This window comes from Pezoporus occidentalis, unplaced genomic scaffold (assembly GCF_034315485.1).
Source record: "Pezoporus occidentalis ecotype Australia unplaced genomic scaffold, CSIRO_AGI_Poc_V1 ctg67, whole genome shotgun sequence".
Classification (NCBI taxonomy): Eukaryota; Metazoa; Chordata; class Aves; order Psittaciformes; family Psittacidae; genus Pezoporus; species Pezoporus occidentalis.
The window spans coordinates 52,060-76,157 of NW_026916019.1; the positions used below are offsets into that span (position 1 = coordinate 52,060).

General features: G+C 37.8%; 1 protein-coding gene across 1 annotated transcript in view; it reads left to right on the plus strand.

The window, feature by feature from the left end:
- The first annotated feature begins 305 nt into the window (after nucleotides 1-305).
- Nucleotides 306-24,098, plus strand: part of CCDC170 (coiled-coil domain containing 170) — a 32,284-nt gene continuing 8,491 nt past the window's right edge. Inside the window, 7 exon segments of the mRNA XM_062640774.1 lie at nucleotides 306-657; nucleotides 3,219-3,475; nucleotides 7,628-7,772; nucleotides 9,570-9,755; nucleotides 16,770-17,058; nucleotides 17,061-17,083; nucleotides 22,678-22,878. Of these exon segments, the coding sequence (XP_062496758.1) occupies nucleotides 490-657; nucleotides 3,219-3,475; nucleotides 7,628-7,772; nucleotides 9,570-9,755; nucleotides 16,770-17,058; nucleotides 17,061-17,083; nucleotides 22,678-22,878 (1,269 nt within the window). The 5' untranslated portion in view covers nucleotides 306-489.

Genomic DNA, 24,098 nt, shown 5'->3' on the forward strand with positions numbered 1-24,098 from the left:
TACTGGAAGTTGTCTCTGCCTATAGCAGGGGGGTTGGAACTAGGTGATCTTTAAGGTCCCTTCAACACAAACCATTGTATGAAGTCTAAAAGCCAAAGCTGTTGTTTGCATAAGGAACACCTGAGCACTCTCTTTTGCTTAAAGTTTACATCAGTTGAAGGAGTGACAGGATAAGTTTGTAGAAGAGGGGCCTTTCGAATTTTGCTAAACCACATAGAAATTACTGGAAATAACCTGAAAATGGTGAGAGGCCAAGAGATTGTTGAGAAGGGTGTATCTTGCGTGCTGATACACCTTAGCACTGGTGTTGGTGGCTGAACTTGCAGATGAAAGTGGTGACTGGTATAAAAGTGACTGTTTATCCTATTTTTCAGTAAGGATCTGAGAGAAAGTTACTCTGGGAATAACAGGTTTGGAACAAGTGCCCTTGAGCATCTTAATCAAGTGAAAAAGCACTGAAGGAAAAATGTTAAAAAAAAAATAAATGCAATGTCTAATGGTTTTGTTTTCATGCTGCCTTCCCAGGAATCTCATGATCACATTCTGTTGGATATTCTTGTCACTGGAGAGCAGATGAATCACTATTGGGCTGCAGCTGAAACTGCTCAAAGTGAACTTGCAGCACTTTCAGTGAAGTATGGTTGTGCCCAGTCAGAGGTACATTTAAAAATACTTCCAAGTCGTTCTCCAAACCTAAGGATTCTTTATGATCACTTTCTGCAAAGAATAGAAACCTTTGTTTAGATACAGAATGTCTTGTTTCTCATAACATTCTTTTTAGAATTTCAGTGTGAATTTCCCTCTCCTGGCTTCTGTGTTAATGAACTGATTATGAGTTCATATTAAAAATTAAAAAAGGCCCTATCAATGAAACAAAATTTCTTTAATTTTGGGAAACAGCAAGAACATGTAATATTGTAGGAGAATGAATTGTTACTACAGTATTCAGCCAGGACTATAGGGATAAGTGTCCATTGTCTGAGCTTGAATTTGACCAGTTGATCCTGGAATTACTGCAGAGTTCCCCTCCATTTAATAGTTACACAGGACCAGTACTTTAAATTTCAGTTTTATAAAGCCAGACAGAATCTTGTGTTCTCATAGAAAGAATGCATTACTGGAAATGCTGAATGGCTTTTTTGCCAGCATGACTGATTGATTTATAGATTCTTCCAGCACTGTGCTTGCAAAAGCAAAAGGATAGTTAAGAAAGCAGCTTCATGCTCTTGTTAATAAAGACCTTCGTGACCCAGCTGAGGTCAGAGCCTTGTTCTGCTGAGTGCTCTGTAAAACTTATGATATGGGATTATTCTTGCTTTTTCTGCAGTTGGAACTGACCACAAGGACAATGGACAGAGGAAAAAATATCACATTTTGAAGATGGGGAGTTGAACCACAGAGAAATTTTAAGGTTATGGACACTTTAAGCTACCATAGCTTGGTCCAGCTGCCAAGCAAAGCAATCCTTTTGTTCCTTTAGCTGCTAATTTCCTTCCCTACACTGCCCCATCCCTAGTGCTGGCACAGATATATGTGTAGTTTTACAGTGCACTTTTTTGTTGAGGAACTGATGCAACTGAAAAATAAAGTCTTCCTTATGGGTTGTTTTTTACCCAGACCAGTTTCCCAATATTGTTTCACCTTATGGTCATATCAATACCTCTGCTAGCACAAAGAGGGTGAAATACAGAAACAAAACCCATCAGGCTGGGAAAAGGCAGAGCTAATTTTCTTGAAGTCAGTGCTCCTTTATGTCAGCTCCAAAGTGTCTCTTGAGCCAATGCTTGAAGGTGAAGCCTTTTGGAGACTATGTTGCTGCTGCAAGAGTGGTCCTCTTGCCTGACTCCTTGATGCTAGCCTTTTCCCTGTGGCGTGGCCAGCTCCCCTTCCTCTTCTTCCTCTGTAGAAAATGAATTCTTTTCTATCAGCTGTGTTTTAAGTTGTTTGTGAAGGAGTCAGACAAATACCGGAGCTGGTGCAAGGGAGAGGACAGGCGTGTGGGCTGGGAGCAGGAGGAGCAGGAATTCTCTTTTCCAAGGCACTTGGCTCACTGGCTTCCTGGAATTTCTCTAAGTATCTTTGGTTTGGTCACATTGGAAGCCTCTGGCAGAGCCATGAATTTCCTGACATCCTGAATTGCAGCTTAATATCTTAAATATTTATTGCCTTAAAATATTTGCCATGAGTTAAAAGCCCTAGCACACGTCATAAGGAACAGTTAATGTGGCTTAATTATTTGTCTATAAATTTTACCTAGTAGGAGATTAATGTTTCGTATTGCATCTTGCTGCTTTCTTCTGCAATCCAAAGCATTCAGGAAAGCTGAAACATGCATTAACACTTATTGTGGAAAAAAAAAAAAAATCAGTTTTAAATGACTTGTTCATTTAAGTGAAATAAAACACACTGAAATTTTGTGTCCCTGGTGTGTCTGCCTCAAGCTCAGTCTTTCTGAAAAGCTTATAGCAGAAATAAGGCAGAAAATTGGTATTTTTAGCTAAAAGAGTGAGAGGAAAGTAAAAAACTCCACAAACCGTTAGGAAGTTCTAGCATCATCTCTGTAAGAGGTTGTTGACATTTGGTGGTGATGTCCCTCCTCCTACCCTTCCTTAAAAGGCTCTCTTGCTGTTTCTGTGTAAATCCAGCTGCATTTGATTGGATATTAGATCAAAAAATAACCGTGTGCCAAAGATAAGCCTACCACGTGTCTACAGCACAGATCTCCAAAAATTTGTTTGAATATGCTGCAAGCATCAACAGGCTCCACCCTCGTACAAGAGGATACTGTGCTGTTACAGCTCCCTCCAGGTATAGATTATCTGTGGAATTGTGCACCGGAACTGGGAGGAGGCAGGCCGAAAAGAGGGAATAGTGGTGTCAGTATTTAATGTAGATGCATAAGGTAGGTGAGTTAAGGTGGACTGTTTTAAATTTTGAATTTGTAAATAAATTTATCTGCAAGAGATTACCTTGAAAATTTGTATTACACAACAGCAGCACTTGCTTATACAAACCTCTCCTATTGCTTTTTTCCTAGATATATGAAAATAAAGTTGTGTACCTCCACTCAATCCTGTAGGGAGAGAAGACTCTGAGTCTTTCATTCCAATGTGCTTCTTGTCATATTATTAAACTTGTAGTTCAGTCACATATTTCAATCTTGGCAAAATTCTTCTTTCTTTCTTTTTTTAATGAAATTTCTTCTTTTCTATCTGTAGCTTCTTAAACTCAGGTCCAGAATGGTCTCTAAAGAAGCCTCTTTTCAAGAGCTGAAGTCTGAAGCTGAAAGCTACAAGGAAAACAATGCTAGACAAATGTCTCGCCTCCTGTCTTTGCAAGCCCGAATTCAGGAGATGGAAGAAGAAGTGTATGTGCTTGCCAGTTCTAAAAACCAGTCTGAGCTGAAAGCTCAGGTGGCATTAAAGGAAAACTTGGAGCTGAAGGAGGAGCTTCATGAGCAAAATGCCAAACTTAAGTAAGATTCATGTGAGATAAGAAACAATTTTTGTTTGGGATGACAGAATCGTGCTGTTGCCAGGACAGAAAAATACATTGGTGGACAGGCTTTATTGCAGATCTGAATTCAGTTACAATGTCTTGCACAACCATTGTACCTGAAAGTGTGGAAGGTATTGGAACTTGAATTTTGGTTTGAGTTGTTAGCCCATAAATGGCGTTTTGCATTGAGGCAGACCTTGTGCCTTTCATAGCACACTCACAATGAGCAGTACCTGGAAATATTGTGTAGTGCCCTGGTCCAGCTTTATCAAATGGCATCTTTTGCAGATGTTTACTTGTCACTTCACATGCTGCGTGGGCTGTGCAGTGGTGAGCGACTGTGCTGCTGCATTGCTCTGGTCTATTTTCCCCTCTTCTGCGTCACAGCTGGAACCAGAACAGTGTCAAGTGTATTTCTTCCTTAATGTAAACCTGTCCATTAGGAGCAGAGTAATAAAGAAAACATGGTGTAATTCCTAGTTGTTAGCATCCTGAAGGGAGCGTGTTAATGTTTGTTTAATGGCTGTGCAGCTTTCAGTAATGTTAGCTTTCTCTGACTTCTGCTTACTTCTGGACATTTGTGTGCATTTTTTATTTTTTTAAACATGTATACTGATTGCATAAAACTTTTATTAAAATATAGTATCCTTAACTGTGCTGTTGTTAGCATAGTGTGTCAGAGCACTGATATGTCAGTTCTGCATAAATACTAATATTTCAGGTCTGTGGGATGGAGACTGATAACAATGTTAGTCACAAAGAAAACTGAGTGGTATAAAAATATTCTGAGCTCTAAAATTCCAAAATCAATGTCAGTCATATTATATTGACACCTTGTATACTTCTATAATGGATTTTTTCCACCATTACAAGGCTAATATCCATTTCTCTCTCGATACTGTCTATTTAACAGCAAGGTGAGTGTTTACCACATGTCTGCATTTCCCAGCTCAGTACTCCGCACAGCTCTTTCAGGCTTTGTACATTAGAAGTGGATAATGAAGTTATTTTAAAATCTGGAGAAATCCATTGCAGTGCACTTGTCTATTACCAGATGATTTGACAAAAGCCCTGCATGGAGAGTAATGATGTTGATCACCAAAGATTTTAGGTATGACCCAAATATAAGTGAGGAGATAGTTAAGCCAAGAAGTGTATTATGCATCCTAGCAACATAGAGAATATCACAGTCTCTGACATATGGTTAAGGTTCTTTAAAGTGCTACTTCTTGCAGTAAAATAAATAGCTTAATTTCCAGCTCTACAAATCCCAGGTCCAATTCACTGTGCACCTGGCAAAGAGTGCTGGCAAGAGGGAGAGAGGGTGAATGCACTCTGTTGGAAGGAACAAACATGTTGCACTGGCTGTAAATCCACAGTGTATGCTCTCAAAGGTTTTTCTCATCATCAGCTAATGGTTACATGTGCCACTTAATGCTAGTCAATATATGACTTAATGAGCTTTAGTCGCTTGGTCTGGCAAACGTAGTAGTACCTGGCACATACCTAGTCCTGATTAGGTATTCAAGAAAGACTTTCACTGAAAACCATTAATAAAAGGGAAGAGCAAGCCACTAGGCATGAAATGCATGTTTACATCCTATACCTAGAGACATAGCAAAAAAATGTTTAATGAATTGTGTGATTGGTTTCCAGGATTGTGTGATTGGTTTCAACACCTCTCCTGTTGAAAATAGTGCTTTTTTACTCAACAGGTCTATTGCCAAGGTATATTTAGAGCCTGAACTGTGAAAAGCTTTTTTTTTTTTTTTTGTCTCCCTTTCCTCCCTTTGTCTGTGCTCATTAGTTCTGAAGAGCTAACAAAACTGTGAAAGTCCTGCCTTTCTACTTTTTTTGTACCTGATTCCCTATTTTCTGGGTGCTCACATCTTTATGGCCCTACTGAAGATAATTAGGTTATTTGTAGGGTTGTCAAGTATGTTCTTTGTACTTCAGATTGTTTATTTTTAGAAGGAGGCATGGTTCTGTGTGTGGTGTGCCTCAGTTTTTCAGAGCTACATAACAGCTTGCAGGGTTTGTGGTCAATCTTGTACAATATTCTAACATACAGGCATGCATGTTGGATGTTCTTGGAACCTTATAGCTTTTCACTTCCGACATACCCCTCATCAGGACAGCAGTTAAGTGGCATGTCACAGCTTAGTTTGGCTGGGACTACACAGGAGAGGAAGGTGCTCAGAGGTGAGGAAGCTGTGAGGCTCTTGTTTTCTGAGGGCCAGTGCCTGCTACAGAAGGCAGAGCTCTTTTGGCTCACAATGTGTGCCATGCAGAAGCACATGGAACTATCTTTGTCCTGTCAAGAGCAGTAATTGATGTTTTCCATTCCTCTCTGTTATTATTCCACCTTCCTCCACTGGGCAGCATTGGAACAATTGTGCTGATCTCCCTCCTAAGGCAATAGCTTAATTTTTTTCATGGACCATCTCTTCTGCTCACTGTTCTATAGCTATTTAAAGTACTATGTATACACTAAATGTGCATTTTCTATAGGAGTCTCATGCTGCTTTTTGATTACGGAGTGATGCTCTGTTGACTGTTTGATTGCCAACCTAGAGAGTTAAAAATCAGATATGGAAAAGAACTAGTACAGAAATGACAAGCACACCCACCTTGAAAACTGACAATAATGCTATGTTCTTGATAAGCAAATGAGTTTCAATGAAATATTTGCTTCATGTGTTTGGTGATATCTCACATCTCTTTTTATTCTAGTGGTCAAATCTTTGTGAAGAACTTGCTTTAGAAAGTACCTTGTTTCTCAACTAGAAGCTCAGTAGTTTTGTCTCTTGCACTCTACCACTGATTACCTCTCTCATGGGTATTATCTGAGAGGTATTGGAGTTGATATCTGGGTTATCCTAATAGTCACTTTGAGCTTTGTTTGGCCTTTTTTGTTAACCTGTTTCTCTGTAGTTTTTCAGAATCAGAGAATCATAGAGTCAACTACATTGGAAAAGACCTTTAAGATTATCAATCCAACCTTTACCCCAGGATTACCAAGTCCACCACTAAACCATGTCACTGAGGGCCTCATCTGCATGGTGTTTGAATGCTTCCAGGGACAGCGATCTCACCACTTCCCTGGGCAGCCTGTTCCAATGCCTGATTACCTTTTCAGTGAAGAAATTTTTCCTAATATCCAGTCTAAACCTCTCCTGGCACCGCTTTAAGTGATGCTCAGTGTTTCAGCATCATGAGCAAGATTTTAATTTATATGTTTGCTACTCATGCAGACAGTGGCAATGCTTGTTTGCTGGGCTTGTGTTTGGTAACAGGAGGGATGTAACCACATTTTGCCAATGAGTTAAACTGACTGCTCTGTTATTTGGTTGTTCCTTCTTACAGAGCCTCTATAACCTGATACCTGCGGTTAAAGATGATAACATTATTTCATGTGGGATGTGTATCCCCATGATAGGCAACTTTTAAAGATGAAATTGATGACAAAGAGCTGCCTTTTCTTCATACTTTTGTCATAGTCCCTTGATATTTTCTGTTTTGATCCATCCCTTTCATGGGCAGTGTTACACTGGACAAGTCTGTATGTACAGTGAAATAGTCTCCCCCATCTCTGCTTCTGCTCGTAAATTTCCCTTAGCAGGTACTCTGGATGTCCTACAATTCCATTAGTGTAGTTAGAGAGGCTTTTTCTTTCCCAGAGCTTGTTGATCAGCACTATCAGCTTCTTTAGAGAGGGGATGAGAAGTGCTGTTAGCATGTTTTTATTGTAATTTGCTCATTCTTTTCTCCCTTACTTTTTCCTAAGCTTTCACTTGTAGCCCCCATTTCTAATATATTGAAAGCACTTTTTATTGATGTCTCCTGGTTCTTGTGTTTTATTGAAATCCTGTGCTGAGAATTAGGTTGGGATCACAGAATATTCTTTAAAATATTAATCAAAATCCAAAATGAAGAAATGTTTGCACATAAGGTAACAAATAAAATTATATGTCTTTAAATAACAGATACAGAGAATTATACTCAACTTTTAAAATTCATTTTGTGGTATGCAGAAGCTAGCAATAAACCTGGGATAATGTCTTTTGCCTGGAATTTTGTTTCAGAGAACATTCATACTGATGTCTCTGTTTTTTTTTTTTCTGTCCAGTAAATGTTTGAAAGAGTGTGAAGAAAGCATGACTCAAACTTCTAAAATCAGCAGAAAATATGAAGAGCTTCTTACAGAGCTTTCTGGATTATTGGACACAGACATTAAAGAAAAAGAGAAACCACAGGAACATTTAATGTCAAAGGTGATTATGTGTAGGCAAGGGTTTCAGTATAGCAATTTAATAAAAAAATATTTGGTTGTCAAAGAAATAAAGTGATGAAGACAGGAATCTTTGTACTAAATAATGATCTGCAGATAATGCTGTCATTTAAGACAGATTTTTTTTCACATTGGGCTGATTTTCAAAGGTGCTGAACACTAATAGACCTCAATGAACTCAGTCTTCTCTTATTTGTATAAATATCTTATCAGCCTGTGGTTCCCAAGTACAGCCCTGGTTAGATATTTGTTTGAAAGCTTTCCTGAAAACATTAACACTGGGAGTCTCTAGGTGATGTGCAAACTCCACCACTAGATCTTAACACTTGTCTCAAGCCAACATATCATAAATAGAAACATCTGAAATGGCATACCCTAAAACAATCTTAACTATGCCCTGTAACAAAAAGCTGTAAATTACTGTGTGGTGGTTTTGAGACTTAATCATAAAACTTTATTATTTATCTATCTTCAGAATACTTCTGAAGTTCCAAAAACTAAGCTTCCAGAAAGGAAAATTATTTTTATGCTCTTTTAACATTTATCAATGCTGCTGAAGGGCATTTTATCCCAGTTTTATGCTTCCCCCCCCCCCCATGTTCTGCTATTCTTTGCTGTCCCTATTTTTCTGCATTTGAGAGCATACTAGGTGTTTTGGCAAATTCTGTTTCATTATATTCATGTTATTGTAAGAGTTCTGTCTATAAGGAATTCCTTAATATACTAAGATTTTCTAAGTACATATCATAGCTATTTCTTTGAGTACTTGCCCTTATAATATTACAGGCACATTGAAATTGTATTAGGTGCTCTAATAAAACTTGGCTAGTTGTCATTAGAAGCAAAAATGTTTGTAAGCTGTAACTCTTACATGCTTTAAGTTAAGGAAATAACTGCAGTTTAAAAGAGAAAAGTATATGTTGGTGTCTTGTTTTAACAATATAGTAATAAATCTAGTTGGGAAATCTAGTTTATGCTGAAAACTCTGTGCATTAGGAAACCTTAGTCACTCGTTTATTTGGGGTCATGGCACTTCTATTTTTTCCACATCATGGTTTTCTTTAAGGCTGAATTGATCTGTCTTAGTCTTAACAAACATCTTGCCAGTAGGAGTTAGGGTACATTTTTTACCTTATGCACGCTCTGAAGTGCCCACATTCATTTATTCCACTTAGAAATAGTGTAATGTATCAAAACAGCCCTAGAATCCTCCTGGAAATGACTCCTTTTTCCAAGGGGTCAGCTGCTTAGAACAGCAAGCCACCAGGTATTTGGCCCTATCCTTGAATACGCTTATGAGATAGCTGTTACTAACTCAAATCTCCCCATGCCTAAAAAGTTCCAAGCATAAAATGCAGCTTTCAGTTCCTCATTCCAAATGAGAGGCATATAAATCTTAACAATCCAAACTGAAACTGTCTGCTTTTCACATGAAGTTAGCTACATGATCTGTTTTCATTTTCTCATCTGCTTCATGTCAAGTGCAGATATGTAATGACAGTAACTTTCCACCTGTTTAATAGATCATGCAGGTTGTGTGGGAGTAAATCTGAACTACATTACACTAAGTTGTGGGTTTCTGGTGGGAATATATTTCTCTTTTTAAATGTCTTTCTACTCTTTTTAGAAAGGAATAATAGAGCACAATTATAAATCTGACCTAGGGGTCACCAATAACACCATGCCTTTGTTGAGATGATGATGAGCATGTGTACTGGGATGAATATATGTAGCTTTAGGTGCTTTAAAAAACTTACTAGTATTTGAATTATTTCTCTAGGTCTCTGAAATATGTAAAGAAAATCTGACCCTAAAAGACCAGGTTGCTTCTCTTCAAGAAGCTATCAACATCCATGAGATGGAGTCCAAAGCTAGTAGAGAAACTATCATGAGGCTTGCTTCAGAAGTGACTAAGGAACAGAAAAAGGCAGCAGGATGCTATCAAGACATGGAAAAACTTAGTAAGGTACATAATTGCATGATGTGTATGTTTGGTTTTCAAATGTTTTCTCAAAATTTCAAATTAATTTTCAGTAAGAGTTGTATGAGAAAGAAAGCTTCTGAGAGACTTCTGGTGATTATGGTCTTTCCTAAAAAGGACATTTTTCAACAGTTATTCTCAACTTTTTAAAAGCTTCAAAATATATGGAGATTAAGCAATAACATTGTGTAAAATAAATCTGTTGTAGATTTGATGTCATCCAATGATGCTTGCAAATTTCTATTTTTGCTTCCTTCATATTACTGTAACCTTTTCTGTGCTTGCACAAATATGTAAATAAACACATGTTTATAGAGTTAATGAGTGAGTATATCTGAGTCATGAGCATGGAACAATGAAAACATGCTTTTTTAAATATATGTGATATTTCAAGTTTTCTGAGGATTCTTTTATTCAGTTTCTCTAACAAATTCTAATGACAAATTGAAAAGAATTGATAGGACACAATTTTATTCTTTCTTTTAAGGAACTGGAAGTAAAGTGTCTTGACTTCCAGACACCCTAGATTATCTTTTCATTATTATGAAGTTGTATTTCAGAACTGTAAATACTCAGTTGGCTTGTACTCAAAATGTTGCAGGCAGTAGCATGGCTCTTGCAGGTAAGCACAGTTTTTCTGTGGGGAATCCGTAGAGGAAATCTGTGCAGGAGGAATGATGCTGAAATTAGAATTCTAAGTTAAATTGTAAGTCAAGTATTCACCAAATTCACCTAGATATGATTTGGAAAGAAAAAGGATATGATTTAAGGATTTAATTGCTCCAGGAATGCTTGTCATTAGGGGTTTTTGTATACTGCAGAGGATGGATGAATAAAGTTCTGTTGCAGTTTTCCTTATAACTTTGTACTTTGAGTGATAACTGTGGGAAATGAGCAGTTTAATAAAAACGTAAGGAAAATTTCCCACAGGTACTAGAGCCAGGGTGGTTAAATCTGATGGCCAGAACTTTAAGAAAATAAGAAACATAGACTGAGTTGTGTGTGACTGAGTTTGTAGAATTTTTTAACATAAAGGCAACCTTGTGCAAATAAGTTTTCAAATGTAATGCAACATTTTCCCCACACCCCTAGCATTACTTTTTTCCTGAACAGACCACCACCACCATACACTTGGGATGCAGTGTTCTGATTTGGCTGTAGGCAAAATACTTAGGTGATGAGGAACAGCTGAGAGTGTGCTCTGAAGAAGAACAAATTTGTTGTGAAGAAGATAAATGTTAAGTACTACAAGGGTCACAAATTTTACTTACTGCTGAAAATATTTCTTACCAAGCTGTGCAAAAATTTCTCAGATTCAAAGGGGAGTGAGAACCTGCACCAGAAAGTTAAACAAGTCATTTTTGAGAACATTTTTTTCTCATACTTCACTTCAGACACAGGTGTGTGAGTAAGAACAGAGAGTATTTTGCTCACTAAGTAAGCTGGAGTCAGGAGACGTTTTAAACCAAGACGAGAGCTTCAACTGTGACTTGTTTTGCAAGTTTGCTCTGACTATCAAAACATTTCCAGAGTTGAGCTAGTCTTATGAAAAATATTTTCCTATCTTGCATATGCCAAATACATAATTTATTTAACACCATTTTACAGAAATGTCATACTAAATTATTAGTACTGCCTTTCAAATGAAATGTGTGCCATCAGTGCCTATCTAGAATCTGTAGATTTCTCTGTTGCTGTTTCAGCTACTTAAATTTACAGATACTGAGTAAATCTCTTGTGAAGATTTTGTATTCATAGAAGCATATTCAAAAATTCAGTGTTGTAAAAGTAAGTAAAAAACCAAAAAATGCTTTAATTCCACATATGTAAAAGAGGGTATATGGCATCCCCTGTTACCCTGGTGGATTTATTACTACGTTACAGGAATGGCATCAGTGGGATAAAGTCAGTTTGACTTTGTCGTTTGACTTTGTCGTATACTTTGCTGCACAGTTTTAGCACATGAACTGTTGTGACATGTTCATCTGTGAAGGTAAAAAGCAGAGATCCATACTATTCCTGTACCAGAAGAAGCAGATGCAGAGGTGTGTTTCTGGACTGTTTTCTGGGCTTTAATTAATGGAATTGCCTGTAGCAGAGTTTACCCAGCACAGACCAAGTACAAGTGACTCTTGCCAGCATTTGCCTGAAGCTTCCAGGGCCAAACATGTTGGCCATCTTCTGTATTACAGATTGAGATGGCAGCCTGTTTCCCCAGTTTTCTCTCAAAATTTTTCCTGAGTATAGAGGCCGTCCCACAATTTTGTCAGCCTTCTCCAGCAAGCCTCAGTCACCACACTGTTCCCTGCCACCTCTGAATCATTTTTTTCTGCCCAGGTAGCTCTTCACTCCTGCTCCTTTGGATTTCTGTGAACTTTCTTTCTTGACCTTTCTTTATGTCTAGGGTGGAGGCAGCTGTCTAAAGGTCTCTTAAACAGATTGTAGATTCTGAAATTCTCAATGAAGAAAATGAAAGCCAGTTGGTTATGTTTTAAGATTAGTAAGTGGGGGTAATTCCCTTTAGTGTCCTTTAGTGTATTTGATGCTTGAGCATTTGTTGCAGTTAGCTGGTTTTCATTTGAAGAACATTGACAAGTGAATGATAGTTTCACCTGTTCCCCTCTCAGCCTCACTGCATCACAGTAATGAACAGCAAAGAACAGAAACCAATGCAGTCTCAAAAGTCATATAAGTATCAAAAGCAAGCCACCAAGCTGTTTCATTGTAATATACTTTCTGTTAGCATTCTAAACGTCTCAGCTTTCTGACCAAATATTGCAAGAGCTTGCTTCTGGAATTCTGCAAATACTTTGCATACCTTTATTCTGGCAGTGCTGGGTATCAAATTTGCATTTGATATAAAAATATCTTTTGAATGCTGCTCAGTTTTCTAGACTCAGAATCAGAATACCTGTTCTTTCTTTCTGTATGTCCAGATAATGATTAATAAGTGATTAATAAGTGATAATCATAATTACAGAATTATAACATTCTTTAAGTGTGTAGAGGCCATCACACTGTTCTGGCAGTCTTCTTCAGCAAGCTTCAGCCACCACAACGTTTCCCGCCACCTTTGAGAAAGCAGGTCCTTAAAAAACATTGTATTTATTTGCTCTAGCCAAGTTTCTTTCCAGTATTCCTAACTAACAGCCAGTCAAAACCTTTTGAGGTGCAACTTGAGGCCATTTCCTCTTCTTATTGCTTGTTACTTGGGAGAAGAGACTGACCCCCACCTCACTACAACCTCCTTTCGGGTAGTGGCAGTGAGTGATAAGGTCTCCCCCGAGCCTCCTTTTCCCCAGGCTAAACAACCCAGTTTCCCCAGCTACTCCTCGTAAGACTTGTGCTCAAGACCTTTCACGACTTCATTAGTCTTCTTTGGGTGTGTTCCAGCACCTCAGTGTCTTGTAGTGAGGGGCCCAAACCAACATACTATTTGAGGTGCAGCCTCACCTGCACTGAGCACAGGAGGACAATCACTTCTCTAGTGCTGAACAGACACACTATTTCTGGTTGAGAAGAAGCTCAACATGACCCAGCATATGCACTTGCAGCCCAGAAAGCTATCTGTATCCTGGGCTGCATCGAAAGAAGCATGTCCAGCAAGTCAAGGGAGGTGATTTTCCACTTCTACTCTACTCTCATGAGACCCCACCTGGAGTACTGCATCCAGCTCTGGGGCCCCCGATATAAGTGGGATCTAGACCTGCTGGAGAGAGTGCAGAGGAGGGCCACAGATGATCAGAGGGCTGGAGCACCTCTGCTATGGAGACAGGCTGAGAGAGCTGGGGTTGATCAGCCTGGAGAAGGCTTCAAGGAGACTTTAGAGCTGCCTCCTAGTACCTAAAGGGAGTCTACAGGAAATCTGGAGAGGGACTTTTTACAAGGGCATGTAGGTATGGGATAAGGGGGAATGACTTTAACCTAAAAGAAAGCAGATTTAGGTTAGATATTAGGAAAAAATTCTTTCCTATGAGGATGGTGAGACACTGGACAGTTTGCCCAAGAGAAGTTGTGGATACCCCATCCCTGGCAGTGTTTAAGGCCAGGCTGGATGGGGCTTTGAGCAACCTGGTCTATTGGAAGATGTCCCTGCCCATGGCAAGGGGGTTGGAACTAGATGATCTTTAATGTCCCTTCCAACCCAAACCATTCTATAATTGTATGTATTGTTATATAAAAGACCTTATCACTTCTTTTTTCATCTTTCATTTGCGTGCCTCTTTAATGCGGTCATCTCCCTCATTTTGTTTTGCAGTGTTAAATACAGCCCTCTTAGCCATCCCTTATTAAAGACTCCTCTCTGCTTAAAAGACAGAAGTAATTTTCCTCACCTGTTACAGCTTAAACACATTTTCTGTTAACACAGCTGCCCTAATATTGAACACATAATTTCTCATGAAAGAGGCCTTGCCAACATCCTGTGTAATGTTCCGGTTACTTCTATATCTTCTCTAGTCTAGAGCAGGTAGGGTGCCAGCAGGTGATCGTACAAAATGCATACCAGAACCTTCATATAATTCAGAGCCGTGGGACTTTTGCCATAAATGTTGAGGAATCAAGGAAAAAACATGAACTGTCATGGTTTCACCCTCTCAGTCTTCTGTGGTGGAAGTTGTTTGCTTGCATTGATCACTTAGGCTCTTGGGTTTGCTTCTTGTTGGGACGCCATCTTTACATGTCACAGTCTCTAAATTTCTGGGAACTGTTCAATGATGCGGGTCTAGCTCTTTTGATTCAACTGTGTTTGTTTGCAGATGTTCATAATTTGAAACAAGATTGTATAATTAGGTAAGCTCCCTGGTACTTGCAACTACTCTTGCACAGCCTTTTTGAAAGGAAAAATGCACACTGCTGAAAACTGTAATTGAAATAAATGACTCTTTCTTCTTTGCTGTAATTACCATAATGTAATTCTGAGCACAGGTGGGAAATTGCTATTAATAGGACCAGTTTAGAATTTAAAAGGAGAATATGGCAAGGAATCATGCCAAAATTTGTTTCCAAGAGAGTTCTGCAATTACTTTAGAAAGGGTTAGTAACAAATAATTTCCTAAATGGCAGGGTTTGTTTTGGTTCATTTTCACTTATGTGTTTGCATGTTTGCCTTTTTGAAGCTATTTTAAAAATCTAGTATTTTTAGTATTGTATATTTCTATTTCATTTCCAAGTGTACCACCCAAACTCCTTTTTTGTCCACCCTCACTGTTGATCTACATAAATACTCCCAGATTTACTACTTGATTGCCACGTATGCCATCAATACAAATGACTCACTATGCTACACAGCAAGCACATGTAGACCCTGAGAGATTGCCAATTGGTCACCATATTCACAATTGCACTGGGAACAATTCTTTAACACCAGTGTACTCAATCTTATTTCTTATCAATCCACTTACTGAGACACTGCTAAACAACTGCAGCTTTCAGAGAAATTCAATGGCTCTTTATAAATATGAGCTCCTCTGGCATAATTTTGTGTCTTGTGTAAGGTAATACTCTTTCCCTTTTGCTCCTAGCAATCAGGTAATAGCCTGAAGAATGAAGACAGTCTTTGCTGTAGTATCAGTTGCTTTCACCACAAATTTTATTCTTGCATATGAATGTGTAAGCGCTCTTATTATTGGTTTTGTGGGGAAAGGAAAGAAGTTCACAAGTTGACTGCATGAGAGAGATTTTTTTTTATGTTTACATGAGTTATTTTTCTTTAACCTTTCTACCATCATTTTCTTTTGTGTCATGTGCTAGGATACACAGTTCTGTCTGTCTGCTCTGCCCTGTTTGGTCAATATTTCATATGCAACTGATGTAGATATATATGTGCTGGCTATTGCTTTTTTCTTTCCAAATGGAGTCTTGATTCATCAGAAGGTTTTAAAACCTCTGAGCTTAGGAAAAGAGGATCATGGGTGTCAGGTGTTTTCCTGATGAGGACAATATTGTCTTTGAGTGTATTACTTCTGAAATGCAAGAGACTGACTTAAAAAAACCCACCAACTTACAAGGATACTAGGTAGAGACACCATCCCATTAGTCCTTCCCCAGTTGGCTTCTGCACACTGACAGTCCAGCTGACCAGCAGATGGGGGATGTTGTAGGCTCTGTAGGAAGACACGTAGCTCTTCACTGACTTTCTGCTATTCAACTCGGGCAAATTCAACCTTATGGTAATAGGGATTTTGCTTTCTTCAGAAGATGACGTAGGTCTGAATAATTCCATTTTTGAATTTTTTTCCAAGTGTTTCACAATTTAAGGATATCTTCTTTGAGGTGAAATTGGTATTTGAGCACTTGCACCCTCTTTTATGCTGTCTTTAACATCATGATTGTTTTTTTTTTGGCCTCTCAGTCTCCATTTCTGTGTATAAATAATCTCAGGACTTTTTGTCACATTCAGGTAAACTAATCTCTGAGATCACCTCTAATTCTTCTGTTAACACTGTATTCAGTGAGCTCATTTGTGTTCTTTTGGTCAGCTATGAATTAGTCAGGCAGTTGGACTAGGTGATCATTGTAGGCCTATTCCAACTGAAAAATCCTATCCTATCCTATCCTATCCTATCCTATCCTATCCTATCCTATCCTATCCTATCCTATCCTATCCTATCCTATCCTAATCCCTTCTGAGTTGTAGTACTTTATTTGCATTGCATCTTGTTCACCATTTGTTCTCTAAATCATATTATCTGAATGAAAAAATAAGATAGTAGTAGTTTTACAATAAAAACTTATTTTGTGTTTACCTGAAAATTTTACTCATGTATTCATTCTTGCAGGCCACAGCAAGGGGGTTAGTCTATAGTGTGATTACAGTAGGCTTTGGGCTTTCATTAGTTTCAGTAGGAGTTCTCCTATGAAGCCCTGATGCTGACCCATATGACCAGCATGGGTCTAAATTTCTCTGTCTACAGTACCTGCTTCTGAGTTATTCCCTGCTTTTGTGGAGGGGGTTATAACAAATTTTAAAACACTGGTTTAACTTTTCATGTATTTTAGGATCTTGACAGTGCTATAACAGGGAGACAGAGTTTGGAGATGGAGATCAGAAACCTCCAAGAAAAACTGACTGCTAACCAGAAAGCTTTAGATGCCTCAAAGTGGGAATTGCGCAATCTGAAGAAATCTTCTAATGAGCTGGATAGAATCTTGAAGAGCAGCAGAGAAGAGGCCAGGACTGCTCAGAGCTCTTTGATGTCTTTTAAAGAGCAAATTGCTACCCTACTCAGTGGTGGATCTGCAGCAGTTAAACCTTCAGAGAAGTCCATTTTGGAGAGGATCCAAGAAATTGCAAAGAGGAGAGCAAAGAAATAGTAAGTTAGCAACTGGTGTACTCACCCAACATGTGTATTTATTCTGTTTGGATCCTATTTAATTTTATTAATCTGTTAAAATGTTGGTTCCTTCAGTGCAGGTTTTTGAATTACAGAAATCTTTAATTTTTGTTGTCTATTGATTTGAGATAATAGGTGAAAAACATCTATGTTTTATTAGATAGAAAGGAGTCAGAAATGAAATGAATAATAGATACTGCCAACAAGAAAAGACACAATAGTGACTTCAAGGACTGACTTGTTTCTCAAATTTGATACAATTGATGAGTTGCCCCAGGCATCTTCTTTCTCTTCAATCCTTAAAACCTGCACCTAAAAAGAAAAAGGTACTTTTACACTTAAACATTGTTGAAACCATAGCTGTTCACCATACAGGAGAAAGGCAAAAGGAAGGCAGGTGGGTATTCTAATGCTTTGGCTCTAGGCATTCGGGCTTGTAGTGTTTGCAAAGATGTGTTTGCGTGTACAGGTAGAGAATGGACAGCTCAGGAGGAAGGCAAGCCAAAATGCAGTCTGACCAATGTCAGAATTCTGACACTGCACTGCACTTTCTCAAATGGGTATATATTAATTTTGTCAGTAAACCCTATTATGCAATTAAAAGTCACCCACTAAATCAAAAGTTGTTTTCACTGAGTCACCGAAAAACAATTTCTTTCTCCTTTACAGATTTTAAGATTCTAGCATCTCCTGCTGATGTGATAGTTTTTTATGTTCGCAAATGTTTTTTATTTTCTGTGCAAGAAGAAATAACTCTTGGAAATATCCCTGTGCAATTTGATTAGATATTTTATTAAAAAATACAAACCAGCTCCCCTATACCTTAGTTTGAGAGTCAATATGCCAGATTTCAATGAAAGCAAGCTTTGTGAAATTTCTTGATATTTGAAAGAGATCCACTGAAGTAGAAGTGTGTCAGGAACTTTTTAACATGGAAGCTCTTTACATATGGTTTTGTTATATGTCAGGGAATGTTGTTTCCATAAGCAAAATGCTTTCAAATTGATATCTAATAAGAATTTTATGTGCATTTGTGTTTGCACTGTTTGGTGTTTTGGCATATAATACACTCTGTTGAGATGTTGATTATGTTGAAGACTGCTGAGGACTGCTGAGAAGGGGAAATTTAAGTAGCTATTGGCTAAAAAGGTTTTGCTTCTGGGAATACTTTCAGGTGACCTGCTGCTTTTGTAAGATTCAGTTGCAGCTAAGTCTGCATACCATATTGAGCAGCTGTTAGTCTTTTTATGGATATACTGCAGTACATGCATAGTGTGTGGTACTTATTTCAGTTCTTATTGTTCCTGATTTTGTTCCTTAATATTAGCTTTATATTCTGGGTTGCCCATCCTGCAGATGGGTAGTATTGGGAGGACTGGTCTTTATTTTGTTGCAGTTAGGGACTTTTTCAGCTGCTTGAGAAGAACTTGTCTTGTTCTCCAAGTAATAGCATTGATTTAAAAAGTTGTGTTCTGTGAGAGAGCTACTGTAAAACACACACTAATCAACAGATCCTTTTCTAAACAGCTGTGATTATTCTTATTTTAGAGGTAAAGAGACTAGTGTTCAGAAAACCAGGTATTCCTCCATAGCCGTATTAAAATTCATTTATTTGCTATAACCTGCTTCTCCTTCCACTGAAAGACCTGTTAACTTTTGCAATGGAAAATAACATTTTTTTGGGGGTGTGAGTGTGTGTGTCTGAGGATGAAGATAGATTTAGTTTTCAGTATTATTGCTATCAAAATTAAATTTATGTGCTAAAAGAAAATCTTTATTACAAGACAGGGCAATTATCAACTACAATCTGCTGCTGCCTAAATCTGTGCTTTGGAACAAAGATGCTGGTCTAACAGTTTCCACCTTTTTTTGATTTATTTTTATATAATAAAGGAGCTATGTTAGGTAGGTCTAGCATAGCATTCTGCCTCTGCTAGCAAATACAGCAATCACCTGCTATGCTTCTAGCAATGCTAACCCAAAATGCTAATTCTTCCTTAAAAAAAAAATAAAAGAAAATAATCGTAGCTCAGTTTCCTAAATGATAAATGTTAACTTTAAACTTAATGTTGTTTGGTGATTTTGTTCATTGAAGCTGAATGGTGAAACTTTGTTGATCACTGTATTTGCTAAGTATGTTAAGTGATGAAGCTTTAATGTTTTACTGCTCTGTCTCATTTTGAAAAATATTTGCATGGTTCCAAAGGGAATTTTGTTACTAAAGCAATGTTGGCATCTATTCTTAGAAGAGTTTCTGTATTAAGATTAGGGGCTTTGAAATAACTAAGCTAAAATGCCACTATTATGCATCTCTGAATCCGTTTCTAGTAGAGCATAGACTTTGTCATCAAAAAGCTGTTTTACATTGAGCTAATTTCCCTTCTGCTAATCAGAACTAAAAAAACACAAACCCACTTCAACATATTCTGAGGTTCTATTTATAAGGAATATACATGCTGGTATATATTTGTAAATCAGATTCCTATTGCATCTCTCAGTGATTTTTTTTTTTCCAGGATTTGGATGCAACATCAGTGTTAGGATATGTATGCTTTACTATCAATCAATCAAGAAAAAGATTAATTGTCTTCAGATAGGATTTCTTCCTTAGATAGACCTTTCAGAAAACTGAGCAACCTTAAGTAAAAGACGTACACAAGTGAGTCAAAAAACATCTTGGCAGGGTTAATCAGCCTGTAGTATTGCTGGTGCCCAAGCCAGCTTGTTTCAAAACAGTCCCTTTGTGGCTGAAATCCAGCAGCGATGCCAGGACAGCTAGGGTTACGAATCCAGCAGCTGGCTGCCTTGCTGTTGGAAATTAAACATGTGCTAATGAATGTGTTAATGTGTAACAGGAAGGGGGTTACAATTAGGTCTTCTCTTTCCCTGAGTAAAGATTGTATGGTTTCTGTCAGGACATTCTGCAGACAGCTTGCCTTTGCAATCTAGGTATGTGGGATCTGGAAAAGAGTGCAAGAGTATGGGAGAAAGAGAATCCTCTCTGAGTGTTTTGATGTCTTCTCTAAACAGGTTTTGGTTTATAATTTTTAAATCATCGTTGCATCTCCTCTGGGAATTTTGTGCAGAGGACTGCATACTAGATGAACTGACAAAATGTTCATCTTTACATCCAAACCTGGGCAGATATGTCTGGTTCACCTCTGCACATGCACCTGTCAGAATAAGCTGTGAAAAAATATTTCAAAAGGCCTTTGAGAAAATAATTCACTGCAACTGCTGTAGTCATATTTTCTATGAAACTGCTATAGTCAGAATTCCTGTGAAATCTGAAATGCTCTTGAAGATTATGTCTCCTAATAACAATGATTTTGGTATCTGTTAGTTGTTAGCATTTCAGTTAGTTGTACTGTGTACACTAGCCCTTAGCATTAACATTAAAAAAATAAATCACATCTACTCTCACAATGTCCAGTGACAGGTATTCTACTTCAGGGTTGAGTAAATGCTTTGTATCAGTGTCCTAATGGTCTTTTCAGCAGTTATTGTAAGACGTGTATCATTGGAATATGTTTGGACAGCTCTTGGGTATGTTGGTCATTTATCATTTGTAACATAGTGGAAGGATTCACAGGCACCTGGAGTCCAAGGCAAGCAAATGTTCTCAGTTCATACAGAGCATGGTCTTGGTTATGAGGGTCAGGTTCAGGTCCTTTCTGTTTGACAAGTTTTGTTGCAGACCTGTGGCAGCAACTAAAATTCATATGGCTTAAAGTGTTTGTTTCTCTTAACTTCCTGCAGCTGATTGTACATTGCCTTAATTTTATCAGGTTTTGTCATTGCATATTGATATACAGACTCTAAATGCAAAATTGACTAGGCTACACTACTAAAAGCTTATTATGAGAGAAAAAGGTCAGCAAGATTTTAGTGAGGGTTATTTAGTTGCAGCAGGGTGGTGTTGAAGGGAGGACCTGCCTCTGGAAAAGAGCATTCGCAGCTTCTTATAATACAAGAAATAAAAGGTGTTAGTTCATCTGCTAGCCATATTAAAACAAAAAGCAGGCAGTGTTTGTTTGCAGACTGGCTGATCAAACTGCACAAGTCATAGGCACAGAAAATCATGGGGGTGAGTACTGCAGGACCAAAAATGCAGCCTTTGTAAGTCTTTGGATACAGGTATGGATGGATAATAACAGTGCAACTCTGTTTTAGGAAATCCATAAGCTGTTGATTGTCCCTTAGCCAAGGATGAAGGATATTCCAGGATGCTCTGGAAGATAAACTGACAGTCTGGTGGTTTTGTGGTCTCACCTCCTGTGGTATGATGCCTCACCTTCTAATGTTTATGGATCTTTAAAGCCTGTCAAAGACCCATGCGGCTGGGCTGTTCCCAGGGCTGCTTTGCAGCCTGGTAAAGGGACTCTGGGCTCTCTGGCAGCAGCACAAGACTTGTGGATTACTGAAGGTTTTTTATTTCTTTTTTATTTCTTTCCCCTGCTGAGAGACATATCATGCAGAAAAGCACAAAATATGTGTGTTCTTGCAGCATTATTATTGTTCAGTGTTTCTACCACTGTGTGAGCAGCAGTAATCTCTCAGTGTTTTTTTAGGCAGACTGGGTGCAAACTATTGTTCATATTTAATTGCAGTCTAAGTGGGAAACTTTTTTTGCCATTAAAATTAATGGGAGTTTTGTATGCTTATTGTTTATTTTATTAACAGGAGGCAAACAGATGTGTAAAATGAAGAGACTGCATGGAGATGAGTGTTTGAACACTGAGTTACAAATGCAACGTAATTAATTGCATAACCAAATAATTATGTGACAGTAAGAAGAGGAGAAAGGGGAAAGAGGGAAGGAAGCAAGCAACTTTTTTGATAGAATTGTCTTTCAGTATTTGCTAATCATATGCTTTCAAGCATTTAATTTAGAAATAGTTTACAATTTAAAAACCATGGCATTATGTGTAGGTGTTGCAAAGTTAACACTGTAGAGCTAGAAATGTTTTCAGACATTAGTTGTGAATCTAGTTTTGTGTTGTGGGATTTTATCCTTTAGCCTTGGGCTCTTGCTAGATTACAGAAATTAATGTATTTTTTTTCTGGCAAAACCTTTCAGTTAAACATCCCTTAACAGTTAATGACTCCTCTGAGACTTAGTTATCTATATCTACAGTCTACCTACATACTGCATATATTTTCTAAATCACTTAACTGTTTTTTTCCATTCAGCTCCTAGATAGACTAGTGATTTTATTGGCTTATTTTGAAGACTGTTAGTTGACTGCCAGGTGTGCCTGTTTTGCTAGCATCTCTGGAAAGTTTGTGTATAAATTAGCTTGTATTATCTTTTTATGGATATTAGACCCTTTTAGTCAGTTGACTTAAGTATGTTTTTTGAGGTTCACTTTTGGGTGTCTCACATGTTATCACTTCTGCCATTTTCTTCTTGCTGTTACAGCAGATTTAAATGCTTGCATTTTAAATGCTTGTATTTTAAAGACAGGTATTTTACCCTCTTTTTAACAATTTGAAGATGCATCTTTCATATCTTTCTAACCTTTCCATACTCACCTAGCTGCGTATATTTTGTTGGTTTCCTTACTCCCTAGGTGGTATCTCAGCTTGAAACCCAAATAGCTAAATTGACTGAAGCTCTGGAAAATCAAACCAGATTGTACCAAGAAGCTATGGAGCAGAGCCGGAAAGCTGAGAAACGTTCTGAGACTTTCCAGGATCAACTGAAACACTTGGAAGAGGAATTACTCTCCGTAGATCTGATGCAGGATGTCTTGAAGCTGGAGAAACAAAAAGTAGTTGCATGCATTATTTTCTTTGGCACAAAAGTCACTAAAGACAGAGACACAGCTGATTGCATTGCATTGATCTGCAGGAATATTACTCGAAGTACTGCAAGTAATATGAATTAGCAAAGTCAGGCATCATGTAGGGTGTATAATATCTTTTTTTTAACCAACAGTTTTAGTTAGAAAAGTAGCTAAGCTTCTGAGTTCAAAGTCCATTTAAATGTGAAAAAATCCCAACTGGATTAAAAGAAGTTTCTGTAAAGATATCAGAGGTCCTCCAAAGTTCCTCTGATCTCAAAGCTTTTTCTGATGTCTCAGTTTTTGTCTAATATATCATCTGGCCTGCACTCTTTCAAGGTCTTTCAATCCTTGATTCTTTTATATCCTTAGACTATCAAGACTACCAGGATTTTTTTACTAATTGTAAGAATCAACACACTGTTAGTCTGTAACACATCCACATACCAAGACTGTGAAAATGACATAGTACCTGGAAAGCTAAACCAGCAATCCCATATAGCGAAGAAAGACAAAGTTGTAGCATGTTACCAGGCCAAGATCAATGCTTAGAAAGTTGAATTTGCAAAGAACCAACAATTTGGTGCTGGCTGTTTTGCATTTGTCTATAATACAATTACTTTTATGAATGAAACGCCCACCACATCGGAAGCAAATCAGAAAATGGAGCAGATCCTTCCCTTCTGCCCCCTCTGTAAAGAAAGTGTGGTCCTGGCTTCTTAATTTCTCACTAGATTTTGCTGCAATAGAGAAATTTTTGTCATGATTTTTTTTTTCTGTTAATGAACAACCTCAGTGCTTTCTTCTTCTGCTGCTGCTTTTAACTTTTTGAACCAGAAGCATAATGAAACAGAAAGAGATTCTCGCTATTCTTTTTTTTTGTCTTGGGCTCTAGCAACAATTATGGAAATGGTTTGTAGTGTTGTTTTTTTTGATTATGGGATGCAACAAAAGTAGGCAAACATAATTCTTAGTGAGAAAGACAGCTTTGGGTTTTGCAAAAGAGGCTAATTGAGACCAGGGAATGAATATAATTTTTAAAGAGCTAGTAGGGCAGGACAAAATAAGGAAAAAACCAGATTAAATAGTATTTTATATCTGTATGTATTCACATCAGTAAACCAAATGGAGATGCAATTAAAATAATCTCTAAAGCAATTTGTAAACCCTTAACTGTTATCTTTAAAACTTGATATTCCAAAGAAGGG